Raw genomic sequence first — 23,883 nt, 5'->3', positions numbered from 1 at the left:
TATAACACTTTAAAATCTAAAGTGCTTTGAAAACTGTCCACACCAAAAAATACACACTCAATAATTTACCTGAACCTTGGAGAAACAGCCACGTAATTTAGCAAGATCAAGCAAGGCTGCAGAATTTGTATGATGGTCTATTTCATGTTTTAACAACCAGTTAAGGTACTTTAACCCACCAATTTTAAATAAACACACCATTTAGTCTGGCAACGCTCCATTGACAGTTCTTGTTGTGGAGCTGGTGGAGTACATGATGTACAACGGATGTAGGTAAACAAGGCAGTCCGCTGTTGAAGAAGGCAAAAATACATCCTTTTTCTAAATAAAGAACTTAAATACACCCATCTGCTCCTGATTCTGTAAGGATTCTAATAAGGCTGTCGCCATCTTGTTCCACTCTGTCGCATCATCTCACTCACCAGATGAATAGAGGGCCCTGATTGGCCCACAAAGCCGAAAAAGTGCTGTGATTTGCCCACAAAGTGGATAGGGCACTGATTGGCTGCCCACTGTGGACCAAATGTCAACCCTTTGCTGGTTTAAAACCTCTATAGAGAGCTGTGATTGGCCAGCCAGACTGCTGCTAGGGTCTGCAGAGGTTCCAATGGAGCTTTCCTTGACCAAACTTTGCAAAGCAAGAATTTGTATAGTTCACTAGGCTATGCACATCTTTCATTTTGTGAAAGAATGCATCACTGAACTTAAACCAGCCTGTAACTTACACTTATGTAGTTTTTACTGCTTTGAAACAGTTAGGCAGATTTTTTTCTCATTTATTCATTCCATCATTCATCCTGTAATACTTGTTTTTTTTCCTGACATTTCTTAATTTCGTATGTTTTTTTTCTGTGAGAGTAAAACATAAGTAAGTCAAGTTTATTTTTAAAGCAATTATAAAATAGCATGCTAGCTGACGTAAGTGCTGGACAAACCAATCAATGTACATAAGAGACAAATCCATAGAATTCAAACAAATATAAGAAAAAAGGCAATTAATACACATAAAAGACAATATTCATGAAATACAAAAAAAACCCTGTAATAACCACAAGTATAACAAATAAACTCAACCCCAGAATTCCATCCAATACCAAATTAAAAGAGTATGTCTTCAGAAGCAACTTGAAAATTATAAGCAAAGTGGACTGTCACTAAAATGGGAAATGACTTCACCACGGACCTTGTAGTGTGCTTTTGGGATATTCAAGAGCAGGTGGTCCACAGATCTGGATGTACGGTTTTAGGGGCTGATACTCTCTGTCAAATATGAGGGTAGGGCTGGGCGATATGGCAAAAATAGAATATCACGATCTTTCCAATATTTTATCACAATTTCGATTTTATCACGATTTTTTTATCCATGAATAGCATAACTTCAATTGTGTATTAAAGAAGAGAAACATTGAATAAATAAACATTTATTCATATTAGGGATAATCAACACAGTGCTAACACACATATATTTTAAACTCACACCAGAGATGATAAAAGCCCTGAGAGAAACAATTACAAAAATCAGTTTTTCTCGTTTTTCAAGTAACTTAACATAAATTAAAATCGTAAACGTATTTAAAGTGCAAACATGTCAATTGCAAACGTATTGTGCAAACATTAACTTGTTCAAAATACTATGTAGCTCCCAGTTGCTCATGTAGTGGATAGTTAAACTCAAATACGGCTCTGATGTGCGGCTGGACCAGAGATCGCTTGTGGTAGCAAAAAACTGCGCATTCTGAATATTTTCTGCAACAAGTCTCTAAATAAAGTAAAAATTTCCAGTGCAGATTGGAGACAACCCATAGAAGCACTGATTTGATCTCATTTCAGAGAAAAATAGAACAGGTTAGATGCACCTAATAAATAAAATTACTAACAAACTCAGGAATCTTTCTTTGCTTCACTGTTCTGGTGCTGAAAATATCACTAATGCGGATCAAAGGAGATACACAGATGAATGCACCTCTTATTATTTGGAAACTACATTTACTGCAGCTGGCAGAGGCAGAGATTGTTTCTATTGATACACAAATTTACAGAATCATTTTAAATTGTAATAGGGGAAGACTGCAGGAGGGAGCGGTAAAATACAGCAAAAACAAGAAACTACGAGTCTGATGAAACCCGCTGGTTTTCCATCAGGCAGTCACGGGGCAGCTCCAGCGACCCAGTGACCGAGCTCAGTCCGGTACCGACACCGGCTCGGCAGAGGGTGAACGAGCCGAGGCGACGTCGTGCTCTGCTTAAGAAGCGGTGTTATTTTCCTGCTTCAGAAGAAGCGTCCAACGTGTTTTTACGCTTTCTCCGAGACATGTCACGTCACTAAGTTGTTAGCTCTGCACGCTAAGGAAACCCTGCGTTCCTCTTCGGAACGAAAACCTCGTTGTCGCTCAGCCGCGGCGAAGCCATGTTGTTCACACACAGGGGAAAACAAGCGGGGCACTAATATATTATTATGACTCACTCTGATTGGTTAAGGGTCAAACAAAGGCGTGTCATTCGCCTGAGGTAAGTTCCCTTTTCATCCAGAGGCAGAAATTCAACAGCAGAGCTGTGAATCGTGATAAAACGGCCTCTCAAAAATGAAAGACCGTCGGATGTGTAGATCGTAAAACGGTCTAAAATCGTCATCGCCCAGCCCTATGAGGGTGACAATTTATGAATGGATTTAAAAACAAAAAGGATGGTTTTTACCGTATTTGTTATAAAACTGGGAGCTTTTGTAAGTAAGCTAAAATGGGGTATATGTGAACGTCTGTTTGTATTAGTGAGAAATCTTGCTGCAGCATTTAAGACTTTTTACTGCATTTACCAGCAGAAATAGTTGACCTTTGATGAATCTACTTAGGTGAAAGCATCATCATAAAAACCTGATTGATTTGATTAGAGGCTTCTAAAGCGTGTGTGTGTGTGTGTGTGTGTGTGTGTGTGTGTGTGTGTGTGTGTAATACACGCATGCATACACACACACTTTCCCTCTTCTCAGTGTATTCCCTCTGAGCATTCAGTTGCTGTAACAGTGTAAGGAGCTTGGTTCCTATTTGGTGAGAATTATCTGGTTTCTAGGGTCATATAGTAACACAGACTTAACAGTTAATCAGTTCTCATTACAGAGGGGTATTGTAAGTACATGTGCAGGATATAAAGAAGGCCCCCTGGTGCTTTCTCTTCTTTGCACAGCTCCCTCACACCTCACTCAAAGTGTTAAAGTAGATTTTTAAAGCTTAATGGCACAACTCTTGCATTCTGTTCTGAAGGAGCTTAGTGGTTTTGTTCCCTGAACATAACATTTCAAAACCACAAATGGAGACTGAAGCTGAGGTCTGCTATAGTATTTTGGCTTACCATTTTCAGTTAGCTTCAGCACTTTTCTAAGAAAAAGTTAGACTGTCGATTTTGTTTGACCACAAAATCTTAACATGTCAAAATAAATTATGCTTTAGACCAGTTACTTGTTACAAACCCAAATGCCATTTCTTCTGGAGATGCACATGCCATATCTGCCAGTCTTCCTTCAGTTTAACCTGGACAATCAAATAGTAAAGATGTAAATATTGAAAATACATTGCTGTTCAGAGCAGTACTGTGAGTCAGAGCCACTGATAATATGCTTTCTTACAGATGGAGTGAGTGAGTCAGTGAGTGCTATATTGTTGAAAACTGGATAACTTGTTTTAGTCCCAGCCGGAGCACATATCCATTGAGGTTTAAGTGTGGGTGTATTTTTAATTCTAGTTTCCCTGGGAGAAGCTATCCAGACCATAATTCCACTGCTGAAGGTGAGGTTAAAATCAAGCTTTTGGAGATGAACTTACTCCCAGTGAGAAGTCCTGCATTTAGAATATTCAAGAAGTTCTATGTTGGGACTAAAATGTGATATTAGCTAAACTTGTGTTTTAGCATCTTCTTCCCAATTAGAAAAGAGAATAGAAGATGATGAACAAAACCACCTAACAGCTTTTATTTCTCGAAAACCTCCAACTCCATTAGACAAATCAATCTTTTTTTCTTTTTTCTCTCCCCTATTTAAAAAGTCCTTGTGCTTTCTTGGGTTGAGTTTTTTCAAATGTTTGATCAAATTAGTTGTGTTGAAAGTTGCGTTGGAGGTTCCACCTCTCGGAATCACTGCTTTGCAAACATTGCACGTTGCTGTCTTGCTTTTCAGCGTTTTGATTGTAAGATATTTCCACACTGCGGACATGGTGTGTTTAAACTAGGGCTGAAACGATTCCTCGAGTACCTCGAATAATTTGAGTGCAAAAAAGCCTCGAGTCAAATTTTCTGCCTCGAGGCTTCGTTTAATTCATATTTAATTAATTCATGGCTTTGCAATCGCCCGGGGTCATGCTTCACCAAGACCAAAATAAGTGACGCACATAAACACTGCACTGAATGCACACGCAAGTAGCGAATGTAACTTAACTTTCTCTTAAGCCATGGCGGACAACGTGGACCCCGGTGGAGTGCGAAAATGTCAAAGGTGTGGGACCATTTTTCACGTCGTCACGCGGAAAACGTAGTCCAGTGTAAATACTGTAAAATGGATTTAGCCTACCACAACACCACATCCTCGATGCTGCAGCACCTGACCAGGAAACATCTACATGTAAATGTCACTTCTGCAAGCAGACTCTGTGTTCCGCTATATATTCTGCAGACACTGTGTGACTTTTTCATTTGTAGCACTCAGTTTCCGCTCAGTTTGTCTTTCAGTGTGTCTGGTAACAACACGTCGGACCTAAAAATTTGCTAAAAATAGCAGTTTTTACACAACACGACAGACTTTTTATTGTGTTATTGATGTCTGTTGTCCCTTGGGATTGCTGCAGGAGGACATGGGTATTTATGAGAGTGGTGGAGGAAAACCAAAGAAAGTAAATAAATGTTTTGTGATCAGTATAATTTGACATAACCATGGCAAAAATGCTTTCTCGACTATCCTTGTTACTGTGAGAACAAAAGTGTAGAAATTAAAACAGACGTGTGTTAACAGGGAAATGGCTGGCGTGACATGTTAGCGCACACACCCAGAGCGGTTCTGGTGCTGTTTGGGCCGCAGCCGCTCGCAGCGCTACTTCAACAGTTATCCTCCTAGTTTTTGTCCGTCTTACCAGGCTAGTAGAATCTCGCACGAGGGGAAAATAGGCTCAGGTTGTATACTTATTTTTTGCACAGGCATTTGTTTACTGTGAAGTAAAGTTGAAGTGCTGAAGTTTTGAAAACAAATTTTGCATTAAAGCTGCAAGCAGCGTTGTTCGGCCAGCGTAACTCCACGCCGCTCCGGCCTGGCCGGCAGTTTGGTGCACCCAGGCACATCTGCTGAACATAAACATCGACCACCCCGACACCAGAAACCGCGAACGGTCTCGTCGTCTGCACCTCACTCTGACTCAGCATCTTCTCTGAGCCCACCATTAAATTACACGTCTAACCACTAGGGGATACTCTTATCTTTACCACACTGTTGGTGTGATGACACAGACCAAGTTTCATGCTATTCTGACTACGTTTTTTGAAGTAATTGAAGGTTAAAGTTATCTAGGGGGCGCTGTGACCAACTACAGAAAAATCCCATTGAGGTCAGAGCCAGAGAGCTGAAAGGGGGTGGAGCTACAGGGGTTTAAACCAACAACCACATCAATGTGTTTGGTGCAGTCATGTGATGACAAAAGCCAAGTTTAATGCTATTGTGACCTTGTATTAAGAAGTAATTAACTCTTAATCTTCTGTAGGGGCGCTGTGACCAATTACATAAAAATCCCATTGAGGTCCACTTAGGGAGTCAAAGATGGTTTTGTGTTAGTTTGGCATCAATCAGATGTTGCGTGTGCTTTCTAGAGCCAAAGAGCTGAAAGGGGGCGGAGCTAAAGGGATTTGAACCAACAACCACACCAATGTGTTTAGTGCAGTCACATGATGACACAGGCTAAGTATAATGCCATTCTTACCTTGTCTTTAGAAGTTGATAAAGTTTGAACCTATCTAGGGGGTGCTGTGACCATTTACAACTAAATCCCATAGAGGCCATCTTTGGTCATCAAAGATGGTTTTCTGTTAATTTGGCATCAAACGTTGGATGGGTCATCTAGAGCCAAAAGGCTGTAAGTGGGCGGAGTTAAAGGGATTTGAACGAATGAGCACATACATGTGTTGTTTGCAGTTGTGTGATGACTCCCACCATGTTTGCTATAGTTTGGAGCTTTTTTGCAGACGTTACAACGGTTTTATTGTATCTAGGGGTCACTGTCCCAAATTTAGGAAATATTCCATGAAGAAGTTTGTAGGTTGACAACAATCATTTATGTGCAGTTAGGTGTGAATTGCATTATGATGTGTTATTCAGGGCCTAATATCTGTCAGGGGGCGGAGCTAAAGCGATATCGACTAGGGCTGTAGCGAAGCCTCGACGAAGTCGACGGCTCGATTCTAAAAATTTGTCGACGTCAGATCCGGAAGTCGACGCACCGCGCCCACTTGTTGCATCCCCAGGAGTTTGTAAATAGAGGAGGAATCTGCCTGTTTTTCCTCTAGTTCGCCCTCTTCTCCCCCTTCACTAACATCTCCGCCAAATACCGAAGACCCGGAACAACGTCCGTCCACTACTAGATTATTTTCCTGTTTTGCCCCTTCGTCTCCCGGCAACGGACAACAACTTCCGGGGTCAGATGCGCTGCTTCGTGTCTATCGCAGATGTAGAAAATCACCGGGAGTGCTTCTCCCTTCATTAAGGAGCTTCTTTCAGACATGAGGAGAGCTGTTTTGGTGGTAGCAGTCTCTCCTCCGTGCTGGTCTGTTTGCTGCTGGGTGTTTTTGTTTTATTTAAACTTGGTAACTTGAACTTAATGTTGGTAAAGCTACTGTTAGCATCTTCGCTAACAGCTTCTTGCGTTGGGATAAGCTGTTACGTTTTGGTTTAGAGTTCATCTTTTTTGTGGTGTAGATCTCCCTTTTATTACATTTAGAGTGTTATGGGTTTTCGGTTTAGTGTAAAATATCACCTGAGTTTGGTTTAACCCGTAAGACCACTCGCCTCACGCACATAAGTGACCAAAACAAAGCAGCATGGAGACACTCCATCTTCTACCACCTCTCAGGCAGCAGCCTGCTCTCCCAAGTTCTACACGTCACCAGAACATAACCAACCAACACAATAAACGCAGTGTTATAAAAAATGGAAGGCCTGTAGTGTTTATTCTCTTACAGTAAGAATTTATCAATTTTTTTGAGGAATTTATTTGAGATTTTCTGGTTTTTGTTAATTGTGCAATAGAAAAATAATCATTAGATTAATTTTCTAAATAGTCATTAGAATAGTCGACTATTCGATAAAATAATCGTCAGAATAATCGTTTTAAAAATAATCGTTTACCCCCAGCCCTAATATCGACCAATGACCACAGGATTGTGTTGGGTGACTTTGTGTGATGACATATTGCAAGTTTGGTGCAGTTGTGACCTCGTCTGTACAAGTTATTACAGTTTTAATGGTGTGTAGGGGGCGCTGTGGTGATATTATACAACATTCACCAACTTGTGCCTCATTGGCTAATGGGCATGATTGTTGATTGTCATGTTCAGTCTCGTGCAGATCGGAGGCTGTTTGCGGAAGTTAGTCAAACGTAAGGTCACTGCGTCACGCCAGAATTCGCCATGGCATCAAAGCTCCTCCCTTTCTGGAAAGGTATCAGAACTGAATGGTCATTACAGCATCATGAAGTCAGTGCATGACCTTAGTGTCATGTTCACTGAATTAGAGAGGAGAAATATGGGCATTTCACCACAAAATAATTGACTTCCTGTTGTCAGGAGGCGGGGCTTAGGTGATGTCAGCTGTCCACATTGTCACTGTCTTGAGATATGGTCAGTGATCACACAAAGTTTGATATGGATCTGATCATGCACATGGGAGTTATTATGTCAAGTAATGTAACGGCGAATGGTCAAAGTTTGAGGCTTAGCCACGCCCACACCTTTCAACTTTTGAAAAATCCGACGGTTGAATTCCCCCCCCCCTATGTCTTAAGAGTATATAGCAGAAGTTTGAAGGCGATTGATGAAAAGGGCGATTGGGTATCACTTTCCAAACGACGCGTGCAAAAACCACTAAATCGAGTACTTGGACCAAAATGGCCGACTTCCTGTGCGACGTAAACTTTGGCTCCAATATACCTTTTTTGTAGGTCCCAAGGCACTATAGTGTACCAAATTTCGTAGTTCTCAATTAAAGCACGGCTTGGGGCTAACAGTTTTAATGGTTCTAGGGGGCGCTATTTCAGAAAATAGGCCAGGCCCACCAACCTATCACGTTCATTTCTATTGGGGACCAAACTAGGATCACTGACCAGAGATTTTGTGGCGATATCGTGATAACTGAGGAAATGAGAGGCAAACATATTTACATGGCGTGATAACGAATTTTGCCATGCTCCCAAAGCCCCGCCTTTTTTTGAAACCTGCCAGTACTGGATACCAAGTTACCTCAACTTGTCTACTGCTATTTGCCAGAGATTGCTGGTGATTGGGTGAAAGGAGTCCAAATGGGAGCTGTGAAAAAAAGAGTAGCGTGGCGACAGGGCAAAGCTTGAGGCTTAGCCACGTCCACACCTTTCAACTTTAGAAAAATCCAACGGTTGATTTTTTTTTCCCCTATAGCTTAAGAGTATATCATCATCATCATCATCATCATCATCAACCTTTATTTATAAAGCACATTTAAACGGCGACAACGCCAACCAAAGTGCTGTACACAATACATCACCAAACTAGATACAGCAACATAAAATAGCTAAAACAAATAAAAACTATAATAGCAACAACAGCAAAAAAAAAAAAAACAGGAAAGCACAAGGGTTAAACAGCTTTAACTGATCGGTAAAGCTCTTTGCTGCCAGCGTTTCTCACCGTTTTTACTGTTTTTTTAAGAGTCACAGAACGTTGTGCGCTAAGATGATGTAGACGCCAAAACAACCAAAACAAAGAGGAGACTCACCTCTTACATCAGGAAGAATCTGAACGTTTTGAGCTTTATCTGTTCTTTCATAGTCCGTTGTTGAATTGTGATCGGCAGAAGCTTTTCCGGTTCGCTCCTCACTTTTTTTTACAGCAGCGGCCCAAAAAGATCTCCTTACACATGGATTTTCTGCTTCCTGATCATGTGACGTGTGATGTACGCGGATGAAGATCAGCTTTAGAGCTGAGATGTTTGTTCTCTTGGTCCGGGGGCTCGTTCCGATACCCACACAGTAAAAAAAATGCAAATCACGACTTTAGTCGTCATTGGCAGTGAATGAGTTAAAATCAATTATTATTTCTCTAGTTTTACAGATTCACCTGCCAACTAAACATACAACTAAAAGAAATACATTTCGATTATCAATAGATGTGTTTTTTATTTAAAGTGTGATCAAGAAAAGAAATAAATTCTATTGAGTGTGACATGGTCGTTTGCATCCACAATCTCATTCTTTAGGTCACTACCAAAAGATGGTGACAATAGTTGAGGGTAACGTAGATCGACTAGTAAATCGAGAGCATTGCCCTCTGGCTAAGCTCTCTCTTCAGCGCTACAGACTAGTACATCACCCGCTTCACTGCAGAGGCAGCACCTATTCGCCTATTGATCTCACTCTCCCATCTTTCACTCATTCATGAACAAGGCCCCCGAGATACTTAAACTCCTCCACTGAAGAAGGAGAAACTGTTTTTTATATAGTGCCTAGATACATCCCAAGGCTCTTCAGAAAAACAAAAATTAGAAACATAAAAATATTTAAAACAGGGACAAGTAAAAATTGTGATTATAAATGCGTGGAAAAGAGAGAAAAAAAGAATAAGAAAAGGTAATCGGTGGGAAAGGCAGAATTGGTAGAAACAGGCGGAGACAGGTGCCCATCCCTGACCCGAAGAAGGCATTCTACCTTTTTCTGACTCAAGACCATGGTCTCGGATTTAAAGGAGCTGATTCTCATCCCAGCTACTTCACTTTCAGCTGCGAACCATACGAGCAAGAGCTTGAAATCACGATCTGAAGAAGCCAACATCATTTGCAAAAAGCAGAGACCTGATTGTTAGGCCACCAAAAATCAATGGAATCAAAATATTCCAGCAGATCATTGTCACACAAAAAAAATCAAATGTGTAAATGTCAGATGCCACTACAACACCCACAGTTAAAAAGATATACACCTGCAGCACAAGCAGCACATCTGCCAGTTTGGAAGGCGTAGCTCAGAAGTTTTTGGAAACACTGTAACAGTTGTTAAAATGAATGTGGATTTGGGATTTGTCTCCTACAAGATAACGCTGAAAGTCAATACATCTGACCAAAATAAATAAGATTATTCCTAGGTGTGATCTGAATTTACAATTTTTAAGGAACTGGTTGTTTTGCACTGTTGTTGGGTCATGTTACACTTCCCGTTCTTAAGGACTCCTTGTTGATCTGCTCCTTCTGTTTTATTTTACTGGCAGCCTCATCCATCTGGTCCTGCTAAAGGAGTATTTGCTTGCTTGCTTCGCTGTGTGGCAAAGTTAACATCCATGCTGAGGTGTGAGCATAGCTGCTTGTACATGAGGGAGTGTTATGTAACTGTGCTGACTTCTTTCACAAGTCTAATCTAGAGAGAAGATGTCAAGTGTTTAATAATTAACACCACAAAAGTGGCAATGTTTTTGTTTGCTGAATGTTGGAAATTGAGTAACTCCTTACTGTAGTCGTATTAGCTGTGTCATTGTTCTGCGTAAATTATACCTGGAGGTGTTTGAGGATACCCTTTGATGTAGCCTCTTGTAAAAACCAGGCTTTGTGCTGCTCTCTGTCCAGGTTGTTATAATTCACACTTTTCCCTGGCTAATATATCTTCTCAACCCACATGATACTGGCCTTAATATTAGATACAACAGATCTCCTGTCACCATGATAATCTTAATAATTTACGAACATAGTCATTGCTGTGCAGTACAACTTGTACCAGAAGCTAGAACATCACTGTATTTGAGAAACCAGTTTGCAATTCTTTGATAATGTTACTGATTGTCAGAAAGACATTGTTTACAGTGTGAAGAAGCTCATCTCACTTAGTCATTCTGTTTTTCTTTCAGAGCAGCCAGTGTTGTCAGGTATATAATGGAAATAATGCTTTGTTAGCTTTCAGTTTAAAGATTAATCTTTTAAGAGTTCACGTTAATTATTAAATATTTGTCAACATGACAGAAATACTTAATTTAAATTTATAATCGATTCACTACGAACTGAAGGTGATTATGAATGTTTATGTTTATGTTTATTTATTTGGCAGACGCTTTTATCCAAAGTGACTTACAATTTATAACCTATAGGGCATGTTGTGATCTGTGGTGGAAACCGGAGTACTGGGAGGAAACCCACACATGCATGGGGAGAACATGCAACTCCACGCAGATACTCTGCGGCTGCAAACTTCGTCAGGCTGACAAGTGTTTAATAATTGCCTGACGAAGTTTGCAGCCACAAACGAAACGTTGCAAGTAAATAAAACCTTTCTGTGTTTTAAAAAGAACTAAAAGATGGAATTAGAATTTCAACACAGCAAGAACACACCAAAGATTTTAGTGAAGTGAATGTTAAACATTAATAATAATTTTCTTATAATGTGTTTTGAGTATATTGATAGATTAAAACATTGTGTTTATTCAACATCAGGGTTTCCCCCAGCAGGATGGAGCCCCCCCCCCCACATCTGACGGCCAAATACGCAAGGCTTAACTCATTTTCTGGGGGGAACCCTGAACATATCTGATTATTTCAACCTATAAGTTGCAAAGTCACTAACTTTCAGGAAGATGAACTTTATTCAGAGTAAAGAATGCAGGAGACCTTGACTGAAAATGTTATGTCTTCTTGTACGGTAACGAGGACTGGTGCAGACTCAGAGCTCTCTGTTTTGGAGGCCAGACAGTTGGGTTGTTTTTGCCTGCAATTTAAAGGTTCTAATGCTGAATTGAACAGCAAAATTTGCTGAACCAACACAAATTAGTGGCCATAATACTATTAATATTTTTGGTAGAGCCATAAATAAAGATTGTTGAAGCTATATTTAGTGACAATTTGTTTTATATTTGTCATGTTTATTAAGTAAGGTTAATTACAGTTTAATTTTATGATATTTTGAAGTTTTAAAGTACGGACTTGTGAAGCTTGGTTGTACGCCATGCTTATAGGGAGCCTAAGTCTCCTCCCTTTCCGGTCGGCTCATGGGTCCCCAGAAGAATGAATTCAATTCAATTTTATTTAAATAGCGCCAAGTCACGACACGAGTCATCTCAAGGCACTTCACATAATAAACATTCCAATTCAGGTCAGTTCACAATGAAAAAAAATTAATGCAAGTCAATGGGGCTAAAAGACCTATTTTCGAATCCGCTTCTTACTCCTTCGATCACGCATATTATACTTCAAATGTATTGAAAAGTAATTATGTGTGTTTTAACAAGACCAGTCACGTGCTTTGAGATTTATCAGCTTGTAAAAGTTTGTAATTAGCAGGACTACAAATTAGGGCTGGGAAATAAGTCGAAAATGTATCGTTATCGAAATTTCCGACTCTTATTAAGATAATTTTTCTCATGTCAATACATTTGATATTAAAAAAAAAAAAGAAAAGATGTGTGTAGGTTGGCAACGTTCTTGTCCCTTTAAGAAGGGACCGGCTTGAGTCACGTAAAAATGTGACTCAATGTGATACATGTGACAGCTCCAGTGGACAACTTTTGTTTCTGCGCATACCTGTAGTTATCGTCCATTTAACGTTATCAAGGTGAAATTCTCAATATATTTTAATATTGGTTTTAGGCCATATCGCCTAGCCCTACTACAAATCCGACTTTAGCATGTCACATAGTGTAGCTGCTACTTACCACATGGCCAGATTTATGGTGGTTCTTTCCTCCTGCAGGAAGGATTTGAAGTTTGCTGAACTTGCAGCCATTTTCCCTTTGTTTTTCTCCGTGTCTGGTTCGGTGACGTGACTTTCATGATGCACATTTGTAGTCCTTGACTTATTTTCAAACAAAACCTAAAATGATGTTTTCCCCTGATCGTAAATATGCATTTTCTTGGTATAAAGAAAGCCTTTAAAATTCATGGAAATCATATGTGAAATCCATGGCACATAACAAGCGAAATTAGAAAATAGTGTTTTACCCCATTAACTGGCATTAATTTTTTTGTTATTCCGGGGATCCATGGTCCGAAAGTAGGTGGGCATGCCTTAGGCTCCCTATATAGAAAAAAAAAATAAAGATCTTTCTGAAAGCTGATATTTTTGATTTGTTTTCTTAGTTTCTCTGATCCTTTTAAGGGTTTATTTAAGATTAGTAAACCTTCTTTAAACGTATGACTGCAACTTGGCTTCTGCCTCTTATACAAGTCACTTGACCTACCTTTTACGGAAGAGGAATGCATCAGCCAACTCATTTTTGAAGCGAGTCCAACATGTCTGCAGCATTTTAAATTTGTTAAAGGAGTCTATCTCTGCATGCTATACAAATTAAAAAGAACCCACAACAAAGAGGTTCAGCCCATAAGTCTGAGCACAGCATTTCTTCTAGCTTTGCCCATTTATTATCTCTTTACATTGATAAATGACCTGGAAAGATTTAAATTAAGTTAAAGCACCCATATACACTCCGCATTTTGGCCCACTGACCCATGTTATACTTTCCTTGTGTCATGGCTGAATTATTGGCTCTTATAGAATAGTTTTCTAGTTGAGCAATATTTGAAAAGTAAAGGGATTCATATATTTTGTTAACAGCAGATATTCCAAAGCAATTTTTTTTTCAGTGGTAAAAGCCAGTATCTTACTAGGCTGCTGTTGTTGATAACACTGAAGACACAGAAATGCCAGGAAATATGCAGATTTTCAGTTTAAGTCTCATTGGACTGTTAAATAGAACATTTTGTGAGAGATTTTATTGATGACTCTGGTCATGTTACATCATTGTAAACATATTTTAACATTTTGACTGTCGTGCAAGTTTTCTTGTCACAATTTCATCACAAGCTAATGTGATTACGTCAGAAAATTTTAGTGGTTTGCTATATGTTTGCAGTTACTGTAGTTCTGGACTATAAGTCGCTCCAGAGTATAAGTTGCAGGACCAGCCAGAATATGAAAAAAAGTGCGACTTATAGTCCGGAAAATGTGGTAGCTTTCTTACATTCTTCACATATCTCACTTATGTAAATTAAGTGAAGAAAGGTCTGACACATGTGACAGCCATGCAACTGCAGGTGACATTGGAAGGATTAGAGTATGGTGCATTAGTCCTTTTATTTCAGTCATTCATCTTAGACTGAGAGACCATCAACAGCAGGGGTGTCAAAATAGACGTCCCACGAGCCTGATCCGGCCCGCAAACGGGTTAATTCCGGCCCGCAAGATGGTTGTATAAACTTTATTTTCATACTTTACAATGTAGAGTGAAAATAAACATATCTTTGTGAGCAAGTTTTCTCTGTAATGAGTATGAATAAAACAAAGCTGCACTCAAGACTCGCACAAGAACTTGAATCACATCCTGAAGTTGGCTGCCACACAGGATGTGACTTCTGATATTGATGTGCTGGTGAAAGCTAAAAGATGTAAAGTAAAATGAGTCAAATATACTTTAAGTGCTGCATGAATCTGATCTAGCCATGCGATCTGTAAGCTGTTTGAATCACTGAGGAATGTTTCTATTTATTTATTAATTAATTAAATTTTTTCAAAATTTGAAGTACACTTCAGGTGTTGTACTTGTACGATTTTGGATACACTGTCCTCAGGCTTCAGCTTTGGTTTATATTGATTGTATTAAAACAAAGAAAACAATCTGAAGTTGGTTTTAATGTACCGGTCCGGCCCACTTGAGACTAGATTTCCCTCAAGTGTGGCCCCTGAGCTAAAATGAGTTTGACGCCCCTGATCTAAAGGCTCAGGGACTCTTTGCAGGTGTCCCAATTCATTAGCTGGTTAGAGTGTCACACTTTGAGTCTAGAATAATGAACCTTTTCACAATATTCTAACTGTCTGAAATTTTGAATGTGGGGCTTTCATAAGCTGTAAGCCACCATCATCATTATTATAATAAATAAAGGCTGAAATATCCAAGTACACCTGGCTGCAGCACGCAGAAAGGGGTATCGTCGGGCCAGTTGTGAGACCCATAACATATTTGTAAAATGCAAGACTTATGTTGTGGAACTGAATGGGGCGCTGTCGGGCCCGTTGTCAGAGCCATATGAATTACTGTTGTTACAAGTTTACAATTGTTAATACTCTATTCTATGTTCAAATTAAGCAAGATAACTATAATTTACTACATAAGGTCTGAATTTATATCCCAATATGAAAAGGTTCCTTTCAGTGAATCTCTGCCCATGGCCGCTCCAAACATTAATTTGCATTATCTATGTCTGGTGGCATCATTGTTTGACTTTTGTTTCGTTTCGCCCTCTGCTGAAGCTGGTTCGACTTTAGGTGGTGTCTGCAGTAATTTATTTAGCTAGCTGAAACAGATTTCATATATTTATATTTTAGTTTTTTTTTCTGCAAAATATTTTATGTCCCTAATGATCTTTGAACTTAGTCAATTGCTCATCACATGTGTCTTTGTAGACCGGATGTATGGTTTTTACGGTGGCGTTCCAGTAGAATTAATTTCAGAAGTAATTTGTCAGAATATCCAAAGAATAGCCAAGTTTCAGAACCAAGACCAGACTAGTTTCAGGGGGAGGAGAAATGCCTGGTAGTGGGCTACTTTCTCCCATTCGCAGGAAAAACCGTTACATCGACCACTTGAGTTGAGACCATCGACATATTGGACAATGGGTTTCCATAGACTCCAATAACACATTTTTGAAGATAAATGGGAGGTGGCCACCACTGCCATTTTGACCGTGTCACAGGTTTCGTCAAGCCCAGACAATTCCACAAAAGGGAAGAGAGGTGGAGCTGAGGGTGGGGCTGTAAGGCTGAGATCAACTGACGACACCCGGTCGAACTAGCTACAAGCTAATAGGGCTGCAACAACGAATCGATAAATTCGATGAAAATCGATTACTAAAAGCGTTGGCAACGAATTGCGTCATCGATTCGTTGTGTCGCACAACTCTTCCAAAAGCGCCCCCCCCCCTCCCGCCCGCCGTTGCGCGCAGACCAGAGCAAGTCAGATCAGCGCGAGGGAGAGCCGGCAGATCAGCGCGAGGGAGAGCCGGCAGATCAGCGCGAGGGAGAGCCGCAGATCAGCGTGAGGGAGAGCCGGTACCGGCAGATCAGCGCGAGGGAGAGCCGGCAGATCAGCGCGAGGGAGAGCCGCAGATCAGCGTGAGGGAGAGCCGGTACCGGCAGATCAGCGCGAGGGAGAGCCGGCAGACTTGCGCTGCTGCGAACCGGTTCCGCATTGTCGCGCAGTGCTCCAGGCAGCTGCTTCCAGCGCACGGTCCATTCTCAAAGTGGCGCAACCAAAAAACTATAATTAGCACACGATCGTTCATGTCCGCACATGTTCTCTATTTTCTGTCTTATTTGTGCCTGAAGCTCGCTACTGCGGAGCTCATCACCTGTGCTGTGGTGATGTCACCTCACGCAGCATCGAAAACGCGCTCTGCGCTTTTCGGTCAGGAGATCCCTTTGACCTGCTCAAAAGTAACTGATGAGGTGAAAAGGTAAGAATCCAGGCAACAGATTTTCTGGAGAATTATGAGGAGATGCAGGAAGATGAGAGACAGACAGGACAGGAAAATAGTTAAATAAAAACAAGAAAACAAAACAAAGTGTTGAAAAGTCAAATGTAGGTAGATTTATCTCCACGACACGTTTTTACCAGTAAAAAACAATAAGTTATACACATGTCATATTTATACATCTGATACAATTCAGATCACCTTCAAAACTCAGTCACACACCCAGGGCCGTTTCAAGACATTTTGGGGGCCAAGGCAAAATGCCCCCCCCCCCCCCCCCCCCATAACTGGGCTCCCCAGAAGCCTCTGTGTAATTCATGCCCTCTCCAGTAGTGTTAGTTATATGGTGTTTATAAAAGCCCCTCAGACATTACTGACATGTTCTAATATTATCAGATGAAAAACTAAATTATCAGACATGCTGTCTCATCTGCTTCTTTTAAAAACTTGCAAAAAGTAACAAAACCATTTGAAAGCCACTATTTGTGGATTCTCTGAAAGTTTCCATGGAGTGTGTGACAACTTATTTTTTCATTGATCCCATCGTCTAATCTCACAGCTGAAACAAGCATCCTTAATCATCTGTGCACAGGAAGCTTACCGATGCTGTAGTAAAACAAAAGGTATAATAATTTATTATTAATAAAACCTTGTTGCAGCACTAAAGCAGAAAAATGAGATTTTGCAGTAAATATGCTAAATATTTACATATGAATTGTTTTAGAGCCCTTTTATTGGCAGAATCTGATATTAATTTAGTTCTTACAAAAAATGGGTCCCAACATGGTTTGTGTGGCGTTGCCATAGTGTGACGTCATAGGCACAGATCCCCTGTCCTCTTGTTTGGAAATGGAAATATGATCACCCTACATTAAACAAACTGTCCACCCGGGCTTTTGCGCTGCACAGAGACGCTTCGCTGCCTACGACTGAATGTCAGTTGAGAGTCAGTCTCATGCAGACTGACCAATGAAGAGAGGGCCTCAAGTTAAGACCCTCTCCTCATTGGTCAGTCCACACGAGGTGGGTCAAAGGTTACTCTGGGCGGGTTACGTGTTGTCAGGCATTCAAGTATTGAGTATATTTACTGCATATTACAGTAAAATATTCTGTATGTGACCACATTATGGTGATCCTTGGGTCGTGATGATGGAGCCCTTGAATATTGTTGCCCAGGGTACAACAAAGTGTTAATCTGGCCCTGGTTCCGCCGTCACATTCCCGCAGAAACTGGTTGATCACACCGGGGCCAGACTACTAGCATGTGGTTTTACAACCACAATGTCCTCAGAAGCAAAAACGCTTTTAAAAGGGAGGGAGGAGTCCTAACTGTTGCTGCAGGCGTGTTGTGTGAGAGTGCAGTTATATACTGGTTAATATATTTTTGGGTTCAGTTGCTTTCATGTGGCCTAATGTGAGTCTATTTGGGATCATTGGAATGATCAGCAGCATTTCTTGATGTGACTTTATGGCAGTTGCCCAGGGCATCATCGCAAGGAGGATGGCATTCATTTACTTTTGTTTTATTTGGTATTTTTTCAGTCAGTTTTGGAAATAGTGATCAATTTTGATTAATTCACAGCCTATGTTTAATTACATTTAAAATAAATGTTAACAGATGAGATCAAACAAAACAGATGAGAATTGCCCTTAAGCTGTTTAACTTGGACCAAGCATTTTAGGTCACAGATAGATGTAGCTTAGGGTCTCTGTCTATACACCTTATAAGACAATTTAGGTGATGGCATGTTGTTTTTCTGCTATTGAACTGTTTTCTAATAATGTTGTGTTAAATAAAGTGAAGGAAGGAGAGAAATAACGTTTCCCTAGCAGTTTTTAAAAATTTCCCCATGTAATCCAATTAATCGATTAATCGTGTCGAGACCCCATCCGATTAATCGATTATCCAAATAATCGTTTGTTGCAGCCCTACAAGCTAACCTGAAGCTAACGCGGAGGTGGGAGCTAAGCTAACGGAGGTGGCAACCTAGCTACAACCGGAGTTAACTGTGCACAACACCAGAGCTTCTGAGTCAGAGATATGCCGGGCTGACCGCTGGGTAAAACCAGGTGGAACACAGAGAAGCCACGATCAGACAGATGCGCTGAGCTGCGGGGAGGGGAGAAACGGGTGGAAAACAGCAGTTTCCATCGAGAGCTCCACAAGCCGACAGCCCGCGCAGCAGACAGGAGCCGCGATCAGACAGAGATGCGCTGAGCTGCGGGGAGGGGAGAACCGGGTGGAAAACATCGGTTTCCTTCCAGAGCTACACAAGCCGACAGCCCGTGCAGCAGACAGAAGCCGCGATCAGACAGAAATGTGCCGAGCTGTGGGGAGGGGAGAAACGGGTGGAAAACAGAGGTCTCCCGAGAGCTCCACCAGCCGATAGTCGGAACCCAGCTCCACCAACATGTTATATTTCAACCCATTTTCTAAAGTGCAGCATTATGTTAAATTCACTGGGTTTTACCCTGTTACATTTAAATGTCATGGTTAAACAGTACATGTTAAAATCCAAGCTCAGCTCGGCAGTGACCTAAAATACATAAATATAATTTTACTTACTGAAAAAAATGAAGTGGAGACTCCTTGGACACTCTGTTAGTGCAATTAATGCCACAGCAAGTCATTTTGTCCAACAATTGCACAAAAAATATCCAAAAAAGAATACACAAACACAGAGATTCAAAATCCCAGAACAGTTTCCAAGCCAGGCTGAGGCTCTACTGAGGCCTTTCCACAGAGCTAGCTCTGTGGTCACGTGGGTCTGATGCTAATTAATTATACAGAATTTTAGGCTTTTAATACACTTAAACAGAAGAGTGAGAAAAAAATTCACGCCCCTCAGAGTTGTCATGAGTGTAAACTAGATAATTTAAACAAAAAACATGTTTTGGAACCAGGCTGTAAACATGTTTATTTCTGCTGTGAAATTGGTATTTTTAACATGGGAGTCAATGAGGATTTGCTTGCTTCTGACACCAGCCCCCAGCAGATGAGGGTGGAACTGCAATTTTTGGTACTTCCGTGATTGCTTCAAGTTTTGAGCTGCATTGTGGGGGCTTGGTTGAGACAGGAAAATGTATGAATGCAGCCAAACCAAAAAAAAAAAAAGTTTGGGGGTATTTCTTAGGAGGAAATTACAATATCACATGGTAAAATGTTCCTAAAAGTAGATTTTGCATTATATGGAACCTTTACTAAAACTGTTAAAATAACCTCTCTGTCTTCCTCAATCTTGCGTTTTAGGTTATATTAGTTATAGCGCCCCCTTCAGTTCCCTAACATAAGTGTTACATTTTCAAAATATAGTATGAGTCTGACAACTGGCCTGATGCCGCCCATTTCTGCATGCTGCAGCCAGGTCCTGCTCCAAATATCTGGCTTTGCATGTAATGAGCAGTTTTGCCACAATTAGCTGAAAAAGTATTTTGATTACTGACTACTGATTACTTCATTTAAAAGTAACTTGGTTACTTTACTGACTAATGTATGTCAAAGGTAACTGAGTTAGTTTGGATGTTATTTTAAAAATTACTTTCAACAGCTGCTACTAGGGCTGGGCGATATGGCCTAAAATTAATATCACGATATATTGAGGATTTCACATCTAACGATAAGTGGACGGTAACTACAGGTATGTGCAGAAACAAGTTGTCCACTAGATGGGGCTGTCACATGTATCACATTGAGTCACATTTTTATGTGACTCAAGGTGGTACAGCTTCTTAAAGGGACATGAACGCTACCAACCTACACATATCTTTTCGTTTTTTTATTATCAAATTTATTGACATGGGAAAAATTATCATGATAAGAGTCAGAAATTTCAATAACGATAAATTTTCGATTTATTGGCCAGCCCTAGCTGCTGCAAACTTAAATTGGTTTTGCGATGCTAATGCAATGCACAAGGTAGAATGGTAACAGCTAGCATCCAACGTTAGCAAACTGATGTAAAGTCGAATGGCACCGGGATCCCATTCCTCAGACTGGAACCGCTACTCGCAGTGCAAAGTTAACACCAACCAAAAATAGCACAATCAGAACACTAAACAAGAAGAAAGAAGACCCTCATGAGCATTTGGAGACATTTGTAAAACTTCCTTTCAGATAGCAACAGGAACTTGTCACCAAAAAGCCCAGTGAGATACTGGGTTTCTAAACTGTTTCCCCTGTTCATCCTCTTTATTTTTTCCATGTCCTCTAGCTTGGTGTAGACGAGAGACGAGTAGACAACAGGACAATCTACATCGGTCACCAGTCCTCTCTTGTCAATGAGGATTTCATCCCACCCAAGTTCTGTGACAACAGGATTGTGTCGTCCAAGGTGAGAAGCACTTTCCACCTCTGCTCACACTTCAACATACACCGTGGATAATCCAGTTCTTGGTTATGGGAATGTGTGTGTTACTGCACCCATGAAGTGTTGCCGTAAGATCACATTTGACCTTTGAATACTTAAATGGCCTTCATGTTTATTTAAACATGAGTGTAATCCCATCACAGTCTGTCATTGCAGTATTCATGTGGTAATGTATTCAAATTATAGATGTGATGTCCAATTTTCATCACTCTTGAGATGCTAAAAGGTACTACATTTATATCCTTCAGATGTTCCTAAACTTCCTAGCTGCATTTTCTCCCTCCACCTGTCTGAATTGTGCCTTACATGCCTTTAGGCATTATTTTTTTCATCTAAAAACATTTGGAATGCAAAATGAGCTGTTGAACAATCCCACCCATTCCTCTGTCCTTACTCTCCACGGGCTCATCTAAGCTGCCAACTGAAGGAGATGGCTTGCTCGGACTGGCAGTGAATTATGTGATTTGCTAAAATTGAACGAGTGGGGTGAACAGTTTAGTTCTTCCCCATGGACTCTAATAGGTTGCCTCCCCAGCCCCCTCCAGCTAGGTCTTACCCATCTAACTCATGTCAACAGCAAGCTCAGGCAGGTCCAGGTAGCTGGCTTATGGATATCATACATTAAAGTGATGATGACGAGGAATCTGTTTGTGTGTGACGGTGGTGGGGGTGGGGGGGTAGGATTTACAGTGGTGCAGTGCATCACAGAGACCTGGGACAAATCATCAATAGGCTCCTGCCAGTTCGTTGGGGTAAACAGTCCTCAATTACCCCAGCTGTAGTGTTCATGTTCTCTACTGCCTCTGCTCTTCATCATCTTTTAGCTTTTGCACTTCAGTACCAGCAGTCATGGCCGTTTAAAAAAACAGAGCAAAAACAGTGAGAAGTGTTTTGCTTCTGTGTTGAAAAAAGACCAAATAAAGAGATAAATGACAAATCTAAATTGGTGGAACATCTGTTGTTCTCAATGTGTGCTTTTCTGGAAAGCTTATCAAAAAGAGATTCCAATTTTATTGAAACTACTTCTCTGTTTTCTTTTTAAGATTCAAACAGAATCTATAAGTTAACATTTTAAATGTCTGTCATCATGTTCAAACCCTTTCTTTGGCTTAACTCAATTTATTTTAAAACAGGCCACAATGTGACTAATTTCATCTCCTTTTTCCTGCAGTACACAGTGTGGAACTTTCTACCAAAGAACTTGTTTGAACAGTTTAGAAGAATTGCCAATTTCTACTTCCTCATCATCTTCTTGGTGCAGGTAAGAACTAGCCTTGTCAGTGTGCCAACCAAGCCCCCACAACACGGGTCTGAAAGTGAGGCCAACGCGGAAATGATATAAATTGTAGTTCCACCCTCATCCGCTGGGGGCTGGTGTCAGAAGCGAGCAAATCCTTATTGGGGGGGGAATGACACGTCTCACCTTTATGTTAATATTGTTTTATTTGATGCACTCCACTTTGAACTGCACCAATCCAGCGACTGCTGCATTTTAATAACTAGTATTAAAGGTGAGTACACCAATATTTGCACAAGAATAATTTCTGTTTTAAACTCTCAGTGACACACTTTGCAGGGTGGATTTGGCATTTAATTTTTCTTGGCGTCTGGAAAAACATCTTCTTTTTCCCCCTTTATTTGACTTTCTGCCCCCTTTATTTTGCTCCAAGATCATTACTGGGCTGGCCCTATAACAAACGTTCTACACCCCTGCTTAGTAGACTTAATGAAGTATTTTTAAGCCAGTATAAAAATGACTGAAACACAAATTTACATATTTGGCATTACTGACCAATATTTTTTATTTAATTTATTTGTTGAGAACATCAAGATGCATTACAGTGAACATTATAATAAGCTGGGCGGACACTGTGCGACTTTTTCACTCGTAGCACTCAGCTTCAGCTCAAACTACGACTTCAGCGCAGGGTAGATCTCACGAGTCATGTGCTCACGCTGTACGTCTGGTAGCAACACGTCGGACCTAAAATATGTTAAAAATAGCAGTTTTTACGCAACACGTCAGACTTTTTTGTCTTGTTTTGCCTGTTGTCCTTCGGGAGTGCTGCAGGAGGACACACAGGGATTTATGGGGGTTGGATGAGGAAAACGAAATAAAGTAAATCTGTGTTTTGTGATCAGTTAAATTTGACATGAACACGACAAACACACTTTCTTGACAATCATTGTGAGTAAAAAAAACTAAATAAAAACGAACAACGTGTGTTATTAGGGAAATAGCGGGCGAGCGGAGTTGATGCAGGATTGCGAATGCGCCGTGAGCGGTTCTGATACTTTTTGGGTCGCAGCCGCTCGCTGCGCCGCTTCAACCCTCATGAGGAACGAGATAAATATCAAACACTCCAGAAGTCCGTGCGAGCTCACGATTGCTGATCGGTAGCTGGTCACGTGGTGTTAATCGCCTCTCGTAAACCCCTGTACACTACACGACGCTCAGCGCAAAACTCGCCCCGATCTTGTGGATTCTCGCACGAGTGGAAAATCTGCTCAAAAAAGTGAAAAAGCCGCACAGTGTCCGCCCGGCTTTACTGTCTGTGTGTGTGCGTTGATGCCTGGGCCGAGCTGACGGAGCTCCCGGCTGCAGTTTTGTGTGTAGGGAGGGGCGGGCGCTCTATCTGACTGGCCAATCACAGAGCGTGAAGACAGTCAGTTACCCAATGTGGATTTCATTCAGCACGATTACAGATATTTTCGAGTTTTACACTCGTTTCTTGCTCGTATTCGTCAAACATGCTTTATCCGTACGCTCATAGATGTAACCACCCTGCCCTGCCTCCTCCTCCTTGCTAC

At 40.8% G+C, this 23,883-nt stretch overlaps 1 protein-coding gene across 8 annotated transcripts in view; it reads left to right on the top strand.

The window, feature by feature from the left end:
* Positions 1–23,883, top strand: part of atp11c (ATPase phospholipid transporting 11C) — a 100,812-nt gene that overhangs the window by 35,555 nt on the left and 41,374 nt on the right. For all 8 annotated transcript variants that reach the window (XM_054739221.2, XM_054739220.2, XM_054739216.2 and 5 more), the window contains exons 2-3: positions 20,917–21,036; positions 22,244–22,333. In XM_054739221.2, the coding sequence (XP_054595196.1) occupies positions 20,917–21,036; positions 22,244–22,333 (210 nt within the window). The remainder of the gene's footprint in view (positions 1–20,916; positions 21,037–22,243; positions 22,334–23,883) is intronic.

This window comes from Nothobranchius furzeri, chromosome 1, assembly GCF_043380555.1.
Source record: "Nothobranchius furzeri strain GRZ-AD chromosome 1, NfurGRZ-RIMD1, whole genome shotgun sequence".
NCBI classification, from domain to species: Eukaryota; Metazoa; Chordata; class Actinopteri; order Cyprinodontiformes; family Nothobranchiidae; genus Nothobranchius; species Nothobranchius furzeri.
Note: the sequence above shows the minus strand (reverse complement) of the source record. Positions and strands in the feature narration are given on the sequence as shown.